General features: G+C 34.7%; 1 protein-coding gene across 4 annotated transcripts in view; it reads left to right on the top strand.

Moving 5' to 3' along the window:
• Window positions 1-12,223, top strand: part of LOC150083206 (ras-related protein Rab-28-like) — a 158,944-nt gene that overhangs the window by 140,276 nt on the left and 6,445 nt on the right. For all 4 annotated transcript variants that reach the window (XM_090377910.1, XM_090377909.1, XM_090377908.1 and 1 more), the window contains one exon: window positions 4,188-4,291. In XM_090377910.1, the coding sequence (XP_090234036.1) occupies window positions 4,188-4,291 (104 nt within the window). The remainder of the gene's footprint in view (window positions 1-4,187; window positions 4,292-12,223) is intronic.

Genomic DNA, 12,223 nt, shown 5'->3' with positions numbered 1-12,223 from the left:
GGGTTATTGAAAGACAACTGCAAAAAAGCCATTGATCGCCTTAATTCCTGGGCTAGGGGCTTCAGGTTCTCGCTGGAGAAGACCGTTTACGTACATTTTTGTCGTAAGCGTAATCTTCATCCTGAACCTGAATTAAGGCTCGGACAAAATGCTATTCCAGTAGCGGTGGACACAATTCTTGGGACTCTTATTTGATAAAAAGCTGACCTTTCTGGATCACATCCATCAACTCCGCACAAGAGGCCTGAATATTCTGCGCTCTCTTTCCTCTACATCTTGGGGTGCAGAACGATGCAATATATTACGCATCTACCATGCAATTGTACGATCCAGATTAGATTACGGGTCCCTGGTATACAATTCGGCCAGAGACAGTGTACTTTGATGGCTGGATCCTGTCCATCATCAGGCTCTCCGTATCGCTATTGGAGCATATCGAACATCTCCTGTCCAGAGCTTATACGTCGAAGCAAACAAACCACCGTTATCGCTTTGACGTAAACTTTAGAGTTATCTCTAAAGTATGCTTTAAAACTGAAATCCCTGCCAGACCATCCTACGTGGCCATTCGTTTTTGAGCCATGATGGGAAAATTTGTACAACATCCGGAAGACTGCCAATCGTCCTTTTGGTATTCGTCTACAAGAGCTACTCAAAGAACTTAATTTCAAGGTAGACAAGGTTGCCCAAACACCAGAGCAACCCCTTCCACCCTGGCATGCTCATGTCCCTTAGAAATTGGGGAAAGTCAGACACTCCATCTATCTCTACCTGCAGCTTTATTCAGCACACCAAGCTGAACATTCTGACTTCACGCCAGTTTACACAGACAGCTCGAAGTCAGAATCATATGTGGGATCTGCTGCTGTCTTTCCGGACACCACCATATCACAACAGATTCTCCCCGAATGAAGCATATTTACTGCAGAGCTGCACGCTATAGAGTTAGCCTTGGATCACATTAGTAAATGCCAATACCAACGGTTCATTTTATATTCACTCTCTCAGCGTGTTACAGGCTTTAATAACTGTGAGATATAATTCTCATCCAGTTCTGTCTTGCATTCAGCAGAAGATTCACTCTCTCCATGAACGTGATTACGATATCCGCTTCTGCTGGATTCCTAGCCACATTGGGATTAGGGGAAATGATCTGGCTGACACCGCAGCTAAATCAGCAATTCCCAGTAATAATCGCTGCCTGTCAGTCCCTTATACAGGATACAGGCAAATAATACACCAAAAGATATACTCCCAATGGCAAGATTCGTGGAATAGACAGACTATAAATAAATTTTCGTATAAAGCCTGTAACTGAACTGTGGCAGTCTAGTCTGTGCAGGAATCGTAAGGAGGAAGTTGTTCTTGCCCGGACCCACATAGGACAAAGTCATTTGACTCATTCGTTTTTGCTGAGGGCTGATGATCCTCCTATGTGTGAGTCCTGTGGCACAGTTTTATCAATCAGACACATCTTAATTGACTGTCCTGATTTTAGCAATATCCGTTTTACCGCTTTTAATCATCTGACTGAGCTGTATATACTCAGTCAGATTTTATCCGACAATGACCATGTGTCTACTATTTTTATCTTTTTGAAATCAGTAAACCTTTTTACTCAAATTTAAAAAATTGTTACTTGTTAATTGATATTTGTCTTTTACAGTTTATACTTGTTTTTATACCTTGACTTAGTGACCTAATTCATTAGGCCACTGAAAGTTTCATCTTTTTTATGACCAGGTTTTGGCGCATTATAGCCTTAGTTGCTAATGCGCCAATAAAACCCAAACAACCAGCTTCCATCCTGCAGCAGACTGATAATGGCTACAGTTTATCTTTATCTTTTACCATATTACCAAATAAGACAAATACAGCTATGTTGTTACCTGTAGATCAGGATGATGTTGCAAATTTCAAGCACTGTTACCTGAGGTGAACACTTACCAGAGTAATTACTGAAAAGTAATTGCTCTTGAAAATGTTGAAGAGTTGGAGTCCCTACTGAAAAGGTGAAGGGACTGCAACTCTAAAACAAATTTTTAAGTTTTAAATGCCTAAAGCCATAAGTATCATCGATGAAGCCTGGAATGAGATTTTCAACTATATAAATGATATATAGTTGAAAACTGTATATGTTGCTATATAGGTGAGTAATATATATAGATTGAAGAAATCTGTAGCCTGAAAAAACTCCAAAACAAACCCAGCTCTGCAGTTTCTTAATTAAGATATTGACAAATGAAGGACTCATTTATCTGGATAAAATGTCCACAAGGGGATGGAGATGGATTTCTACTTCCCCACGAGGGGAAGTAGAAACTCTCTTTTCATTAAGATCTCTTAAAGCATAGGACCTTGAATCAAGCATTCAGAAGCAATAAAATGTAGATGTTGTTTTTTAGCTTATACCGTATATGCTTATTTCTTTGCATCATTTGCTCCTATTACTACTAAAAGAGATCAAACATGATAGTTCCAGGATAAAGTGATAAAGTTTTAGTATAGGTTTGAAGAATTTTGTAAGCTGCTACAGAAAGAGATGTGCATTTAGCTGTTACCGAACAAATTTGTCACCCTGAAGAAAGATGTAGAAGAACTTACTCAGGAGTTAACTAGCAGAAAGTGATACAAGCATGAAGATTTATGATTAAAAAAGATGGTAAACTCATTCGAACTCAATCTGTTATTTTGCCTTTCAGCACTTTGGTCCTCCTGCCACCACTTAAAGCTAGTTAAATAATCAGATTAAACTTCAAAATCTGTTGCTGTATCCCGAATCCCATTTGTTGTTTTAAGTGCCAAAAACATGGTCCTTCCCAGATGATGTTGAAGAGATTCTAACTGCTCTATTTGTGTTCAAAGGAATGTGTTCAAATAGATTGTATAGCTTCAACTGCCACCTGTCCTAATTGTAAACTAAACCATTTTGCCTTTTCAAAAGCATGTCAAATTATGGAAAACCGGGAATTATAAAGTTGAGCGTAAAGTCACATTCCTCAAAGCCCAAAAACAAGTTATGCTGAGTATGCTTGCTGATTCATATGCATCTGGTGCTCAAAGCTATGTACCAGCAGCAACCCAAATGAATGTCTGTTCCTCACATCTCTCTAAATAGCTGAACCAAAACTGTGTTATCAACCTCTCAGAAACACAATAAATGAAACTAGTAATACTCAGTAATCAGCATCTTACTCAATCCTCTTTCCACTGCACAAGAAACAATTAAACAAAAAAATATTCTTCAAAAAATTTCAAATACTGGAAACATCAAAGTAGATGAACTGTTAGACAATGATGATGACAGTATTGGAACCATATTCAAATTATACAATAAAATCAATACAACCTGGCTTCCATATGAAGGACAAAACGAGAAACAAGACTGGCAAAAATCCACTACCGCCAATCTACTGCAACAAAACCCAAGTAATGTACAAAATCATTCAATGGAACTATAAAGGTGTGTGTAACAATTCCAACAAACTTAAATATCTATTCGTTCACACTGATGTATTGCTGTTTTTCCTGCAGGAAATCTTTTTAACAGCTCAGTGTCTCCCATGTTTCTGCATCGTACATTTTATAGATAATTTAATTCAATGATGCAGTCAGTGGCTAATAATTAAACTTTTATTCCTATTAATTTAAAGGTGCTCAATTGTCTTTCTGTGTCAAAAGGATAGAATATGAAAACTGAAATAAAACTGCAGTTTAATCTATTCTTTAATTCTTTAAAATGTCCTAATGTAAACATGTCTTTAAAAATGCAAAATTCCCTTTTATATTTATTTTTTTTCTTAACACTACCTATTTAAAATAAACTGATTAGCAAAAATATAACAATTCTTTCATTTCGTAATAGAGAAGAATATATTAAAGCTTATATTTTTGAAGTTGTTTTTAATAACAATTTTTTTTCAAAACTGTGTACCCAAATAGAAGCAAGTCTATAAATTATTAAATAAAATAAAACAAAAAAAAAAAGTACAGCTAAGTTTTTTAATTACAGTTAAGAAATTTGCATAGCTTAATTTATAATGAAAAATAAAACAAATTGAATCCAATTACATGAAAGTTGAATATTTTCAATTTGTTTTAGTCTTGACAGATCCTTTAAATAGACATCTGATATAAGTGCTATTTATACTTATGTATTAGAAGGAAAAGTGTAATTTGAATTTCAGGTGACTTGGAACATATGAGAGTTGTTAAGACTGAAAAGCATCTCAGATTTGCCCAGGAACACTGCATGTCTTCTCATAATATTTCTGCCAAGACTGGAGAATCAGTAAGTACTTATAATTTATAATAAAAAAAAGTTCTCTTGTTTGCTATTGTGTTATAAAAAATTAGTGTGTAACACATTGTGCCTGTTCTGAAAGACCAGTGTTTCTGGATGTTGGTAATAATGAACATTACTCTCTAAAAGACTGGGGTACCCACCAAATACAGAGGATGCGGCAGGTCAGGGAATGACCACTGCGTATTCCCAACCCAGATAAAGGGTGAGGGTTGGCGTCAGGAAGGGCATCCAGCCATAAAAATTACATGCCAAAACAATAAAAACACTGACCCCATATAATAATGGGAAAAAGGCGAGGACAAAAAAAAAAAAAAAAAAACCCTCTAAAATTTAATAAATTACAAAAAAAATCCAAGCATTTCAAAATCTACTCATTGTATTTTAATAAATACTTTGTATTTTATATATTTGTATGAGAAGCATAATGTGAAACAGAATATCAATTTAAGAATATTATCTGTGAATATTCTTAAATATTCACAGATATTTAAGAATATTCTGAAAGGGTGAATATTATCTCCTCTTGTGATAGTATGTGTCATAAAAATGTCTGTGCTCAGAATAATGAAAAAAGATAGTAATTATTCATAGATAAGACAGTTCTAAGTTTATGGATATATTGGGGAGGGGGGCTGCAGTGAATTTCCTGGAGCATCCCAGGCAAGTTTTATGGGAGTTAAGATCAAAGAACCATGCAGAGTATTGCTCCACCAAGTGAGCCTTATTGTGGTGCAACGTTGTTATTCATTAAAATGAAGTTTGGACTAGTAGCACTTGCCAGAGGCGCGCTTGAGGATCTGTTAATTTAGTGGGTTGTAGATGCTATTCTTTCATATACAGTCCGAAGTGCCCAATCCAAAAAAAAAAAAAAAAAAAAAAAAATATGGAGATGTGTATGTTAATTGATTTTTATCCATGCCATTAATAGTTATAGTGATTTCCTCCTTTTTTTTTTTTTCCAAATGTGAATGCACTGCATATAAATTAAGTCTGCTGAACTCCTCTGACATCTTGATCATTTGTCATTTCAAACACTTGTTATTGTTGTCATTCCATGCTGATTCAGTAGATCAGTTGAACAGTTCAAGTTAATGCACAGTATAAACTTTCATTGTTCTATTTAATTACTATCTGCAATTCCATCCTTTTTTTTTTTTCCCTTTTCAAACTACTACAAACATATGTGTGAACTTTTCAACATCCATTCACAGTTCAAACGTTTTTGCTTCCTCATTTATCTCATCTATTTTTCTTCTTAGGGACAAGTTTACATTGTATTTGCTAAAAATTACTGTCTGCAGAAATTTGTGTGCACACGTGTTCCTTTTCTGTATTTTTTGTGGAAAAGATATCTTATGCACTAAATTAACCCCTCAGAAATTGCACAGGACCTGGCAGGTGCCATTCAGAAATATCTGTTGAGCATTAATAATTAAAAATCTGATCTTTTTTCTATCTTCCTAAATACAATTAAACTTTTATTTGAGATGTTTGAAAAAGTAAAAAAAAATTGTTTATTTTGAATTAAAAATGCCAAGAACCTTTCAGGTTCCATGTGTTATTTCCTGTTTTTTCCTTTTGCTGCAGTGTGCTAGTTTCATTTTCAGTATGTTGTAAACAACACGTTACTCAAGCATATAGTTTGAAATTGGAACATCGGCTGATGTGTGGAGGGGGGGGGATCTGCTATGGAATGTAGTTCCTCTTTGTTTCATGTTTTAACTGTTGTACAATATATAAAAAGATTATTTTATTATTATTATTAGCCATATGGTGCAAGTAAGCCCGAGGCTTATGCTGCACCAGCCAAAAAAATTCCTGAGTTACCCTGAGAGAGAGAGAGAGAGAGATAGGAAGGAAGGAAGGAATCACCAAGAAAGAGAAGAATGATGATATCCAGCTCAGGACCCTGGGTGTGCCGAGCCCCTGGGGTTATAATAACAGAGACAAAAATATTTTTTGTTTCTATTATTATTTGTATAAAATAGTATTTTGCTTTGATTGTTATTATTTACCAATTTATTACTTTGTTTGAAAAAAACATTTATATGTGTGCAAATGTAATTTTTAAATTTGCATACACAAAATGAAAAAACAAAGTTGTAACTTCTTTTTTCATTTTCAGCAGTATTAATATTTTTATTTTTTAAATAACAGTTGTAAAAGACACAAAGTATTTAAAATTTTTATTAAAATTAAAAAATTACATACGAAAAGAAAAAAATATTGGTACACCATAAATAAAAGTTTAAAAAAATCAAAACTTTTCCAGAAACAATAAACAAAATTGGAAATCTGTCGGGTTCCATGTATTAGATGCAAATAAATTATTACATGGCACTATGCTTAACCCATTCATGTGTGGACTTTGGGGGAGTACATACCTAGATTTAATTTTTTTTTTTTTTTTAAAGTACTTTTCAAGTACATTTTAAGTAATGTGCCCTTTTCATATACCAATCATATGGAAATTTTTATAGCCTATGCCTGCTGTCATCCCTTATCTGTGTTTCCAACTAGATGTGGTTTTAATAGTTGGCAACATGAAAACAGCTTTCAAAAGCACAGGAGGTCAGTCATTGTTGTCTGATTTAGGTTTGAAAAGGTCAAATTTTATGAAATTTAAATTTAGAGAAGTTCATGAAATTAGATGCAGATATTATTGCTCCAAAGGGAAAAGAGGAACAATAAGTATTTTTAGATATTATTTTTGTTTTGCATTCTAGTTTAATTTCTTACAATATAAGCCCACCTCTCTTTTATTTTACGGTTTGACGCGCAATCAGGTAAAATAAGAAGAAATTAATATTTAAAAGCATCTCTGCACAAAGTTTTCACTTTTTAATAGCACTTCAAAATTTCATAAACATGCTGACTCCTCATGAATTTTTTTGTGCATTTTTTACCATTTCATTAGAGGAAACTTTTAATTACACATGCCAAAAATGAAAACTCATATGGGGAAAGTGAGAGACATGCTTTGCCTGAACAGCACATCTCTCCCCCCCCCCCCAACGCCTCTGTAGCCAGGTGCAGCAGTGCATAGCACATGCTTCTTGATTAGACCGGGGTTTGAGCCTGTGACCACCAAATACGGAAGATACAGAAAGGTCAGGGAATGACCACCACATATCCCCGGAGCAATATGGCCTTAGTTGCTAATGCTCCTAAAAACTAAATAACAAACAAACTCTGTCCCCCTCCCCATGTAGTAGTAGGTAAGACTTTTTTTAACAAGGAATTTACTGGTAGTATATTTTTTAGCAAAAAAGAGATCAATAGAGAAAAACAGATGAGAGATGGGAAAGTGAGTGGCTGTGTTTTTGTAATTGCAATAAAAAAAAATTTCAGTACCTTCCAGTCAGTTTAAAAAATTCACTATAAGCAATAAACTTACATGTATGCTTGTGCAAACAGGATAAACAAAAAACATTAGATAAAGTTTATACATAGATAAAGTATATAAACAAAATAAGTTTACACTGGTGTTCAAAGAAAGTGCATTACCTAGGAATTTCACATTTCTAACCCTTTTTCTCGATGGTGTGTTACATTAATGAGTAGCATCACAAATAGAAATATAAACAAAAGATATTAATAGTTAAGGCAAAGCTAAGTAATATTTGACAGGTGCTCTCAAAATATTCCAAAATGAGCATTTGCAACCTTTATACAACAGTTTTGGTAAACACAACAGTTACGGCGGAAGTGTTAAAAGCCCTCAATTTGTTTGTTTATCATTTTAATGAAAAAAAAAAAAAAAAAGTTCACCAGGTGCAAACTAATATTTAGTTGTACTGCCTCTGGCCCCTGATGACAGCAGCACACCATTGAGGCACTGACAAGATCAATTTCTGAAGATAATCAACTGATAGTTCGTGGTTCCAAACATGATTTAGGGCTTCCTGAAGTTCACAAAGGGTCTTGGGTTTCTTTCTGGCAACTGCACATTCCACACAAAAAATTGTGTGGAATGTGCAGTTGCCAACAGTTCTTTATAGGATTCAGGTCTGGGCTGTTTGCTGGCCGGCTAAGAGCTGTAATGGACTGTTCTTCCAACCATTTTTTCCCCTGTAACAAATGTAAACTGTCGAACCTTTAATGCAGAAATGAAGCTAAAGTAACTACAGAAGTGCCTACTTCCACTTTTCACCTGATGACAAGGAGCAGAGTCATCCTGAAAGATGCAGTTACTTGGCAGGTTGAAATTGTCTCTAATGGTTGGCAGCAATTTGCCTTCCAACATAGCCAGGTATCCACTGGCATTTACAGAACCTTTTATAAACTGCAGGTGACCTACTCCACAATACAAAATGCACCCCCATATCATTTGGCTGGTAGGGAATTTCACTGTAGACACCATATAGTCTGGATGGCATTCTTCACCACATCTATGAAAAATTGTTTGTCTCCCATTCGAACCATGCAGGTTGAATTTCTTCACGTCCGAGAAAATAACTGATTTCCGCTGCTGCTTGGGAGTGCATTTAACATGCTCCTTACACCAAATTAATCAGGCCTTTTTCATTTTTTTGTGTGAGGAGGGGCTTCTTCTTAGGATGATGGGCTACAAGTCCATTTTGAAGAGGCATCTTCTGACTGTTACTACACTTGCTGCCACTTCTGTATGTTCTTCCCATTCTCTTTTTAGCTCAGACAGAAGAAGCAGCTTTATAGTTTTGTTTTTAAGGCATAAGTGCTTTAAAAGGCAGTCCTGTTTTGGCGTACAGACTCGTTTGCATCCAGTTCCTTTTTTCCTATCAGCAGAACCAGTATTCTTGAGTTCGGAAAGAAATCTACTCACTGTTGACTGATTACAAGCCACTCCATACGCAATATGACAGGAACGTCCTTCTCACGTAAAGCAACAATGGCACTCTTTCTTCGTGGTGTCAACTGGACGTAACTCGCCATCCGGACATAATCAAGGAATGACTGCAACTCTTGTAGAGCGTGCTTATATAGCTGAAAGTAACAGTGATGCAATATTACGTCATCACCTACGCATGTCAATCTTATCTGATGCAATCTGTAAGAAATATTGCCATATACTTACGTTATTCAGACGACAATTTCAATTTTAAAGGGTGATGTACTTTCTTTGAACACCAGTGTGTGTGTGTGTGTATATATATACACACACTGGTGTTTTTTTTTTATATATATATATATAGTCGGACCTCTCTTTAAGGACCCTCCATATAGCGAATATTTATATGTTGCGAACTTTTTTGATTTCCCCTTGGTTTCAATAAAATGAAAATTTCCATATAACAAACTGATTTTGAGAGACCTGGGTACACATTGTTTGCACTCTGGCCTTCTGGCAATAAAGTTGATGCTGTAGAAAGCATGAATTAAGAGCTAAAGTGATTAATTCCATGAATTAAGAGCTAAAACAAATTTAGTGGTGCCCATAAAACCCTGCAGGAGGAAACTGGCCAACCATGGTGCGGGATAGAAAAAGATGAAGGTTGGTCTACTCATCTAAGTAGACTTATATGAGTAGATCTGTTATTAAAAATATTCATTGCATTGCATTGTTTCTTCAGAAACTATCATATAACTCCGTTGACTGTATATTTAGATTTAAAAAACTGGGGGAATGCATCCTACCAACAAGCCACCCCTGCTAATAACATTAGTCCAAGAAGAGCAGTGCTCATTTATAACCACCCTCTGTCTTCACCATTCAACCATTACATTTATCAATAGCATTAACTTGCTCCTAATGCAATACTACTCCAATCTGCATAGCAGTTTTTCACATGGAAAGCAGCATCAAGATTATCAATGCAAGAGTTAGAATAAGGTGGTTGGTTTTATCTTCAGCTGAGGTGGCAATAGCACCATCAGGTTTTAACAGAGGTATAGTACAGATGGGCAAAAGTTGAGTTTAATAGATTTGGCAAGAGACCAGAATGCTTAACTACCGATCAGACAAGAAGCAAATTTTCTGTTCTTAGACATTTCAAAATGTAGTTTGGACTAATTAATAACTCTTTTACAATTGTTGTGAGTTTTAATATAAGCAGAAAATTAACCTGGAGATTTGAATACAAGCCAATTGCAACTTCCTTATTTTGAACAGCCTTAGCACATTTATTGGAAAACCAAGTTTTAGATAATGGATGAGATTTTAAGGTGGAGTGTGGAAAGGATTTCATCCCTACAAAAATAATTTCACTTACACAATCTGATCAAACATCAACATCAGAAGATTTAAAACAGTAATTCGATCAATAAAGAGAAGAATAGAAATCTTGAATATCATCCTATTTTGCATTCTTGTAATGCCAGACAATACAAGGCTGAGAAGGGTTCCTTTGGAGGAGAGAACATCATTAAGTTGTGATCTGATGTACCCAGAGGATTGCACACTTCAACTGTGTACTTGAAAGGGTTTTTCACTAGGCATACGCATATACCATCTGGATTTTTTTAGGTGAATAGTGTATATCTTCTGGTTTTTGAAAGACTTGAAAAAACAAATACAGTGGATTCTGGTTATTTGGGACAGCCGTTTATTTGAGACAAATCTTAAAGAACAGAACCCAATCGAGAAAATAGCTAGGGTTTACTTCGCTTAATTGGGACATGCCGTTTAATTGGGGCAGGAGACCGCGGCACTCTAGATTACCCTACGATTGTCTCCGACCATACCGTGTGGTTCGGTCGGATTTCTGGAGGTCACAACCAAAAAACAATTAGCAGTACCCTGTTTATTGGACTTTTCTGTCAGTGCTTCAATCATATAAAAAAATTAATTTTCAGAATCTGCTCCTCATTCCTATTTTTTAAGCTTCGTAACTTGTTACTCTGTTCTCATTTGTGCGTATCGTGTTACTTGCAATTTGTGTTCTTTGTTATTGATTGCTTATCTTTTTTACTGTTTTAAATTTTAACCCCCACCCACAAATGTCAGTGAACAGAAATGTGAACTAGTTAGTATGTACATATTACAGTACGTATTAATTAAGCTATGCATGAAAGCGTAAATTTATTTTTTTTGCTAACCTGTGAAAAATATTCTTCCGATTTTTTACAATTTTATTACAATTTATTACAATTTTTATCTGTATATAAAATTTTTATTCTCGATCTTGAAAGTAAAAGGAAAAAAAAACATTGTAAAATGTTTTGTAAAAAATTATTTCAAGATTTATTATTAGATTTTTTTAATATTTATTTTAAAATTGATCTTTATTATAAAACTATATTATTTGTTATATTTGTGTTTATGTATTTTTTGTATTGTATTGCGATTTTCACTTAGCATTAGTAGAGGCATATGATGCAAGAAAGCAAGCTTATTCAGCATCAGCCAAAAAAAAAAAAAAAACTTACTGACCAATGAATTATTTTTATAAACAAATTATTATTCTATTAAAATTCATAGATTTGTATTTCTTTATTTTATTTATATATTTTTTAGTATGGATCAATGGTTAATGATGGGAAGTTTCAATAAAAGAAAATCAAAGGTTTGATACAGTGCCTAAAGATAAAAGTAATAAAAAAGAAATGATAGTGGAAGTGGAAATTACACACTTCAACAGGCACAAACATAACTGTACAGCAAGAAGTAACATGGCCAGATGTAGGGAATCATTCCCAGTATTCTGAGTTTAAAAATAAATATACATGGCTTGAAAGTTCAATTGGTAAACTTGGATATAGTATTTGTTCTAGCATTAAAAGCCTAGGCACGTCAAAAAAAGAAATGGTGTGAATTTCTGAAGAGTGGAGTAGCCATTTGATTGAAGCATCTGGAAAAGGTCGAAGCAGTAGGATTTCTAATCTTCAGAGTAAAATTATGAAGCACATTAATTCTGAAGGTCACAAAATAGCTGAAAATATACTTAAAGGAGGACAAGAAAAATGTTTAGAGGAAAATGTGAATGCAGTGGTTATTGC

The sequence above is a fragment of the Mastigoproctus giganteus genome, chromosome 7, assembly GCF_048544385.1.
Source record: "Mastigoproctus giganteus isolate SK-2022 chromosome 7, ASM4854438v1, whole genome shotgun sequence".
In the NCBI taxonomy this organism is placed as follows: domain Eukaryota; kingdom Metazoa; phylum Arthropoda; class Arachnida; order Uropygi; family Thelyphonidae; genus Mastigoproctus; species Mastigoproctus giganteus.
This window is presented reverse-complemented; position numbering and strand designations above follow the sequence as displayed.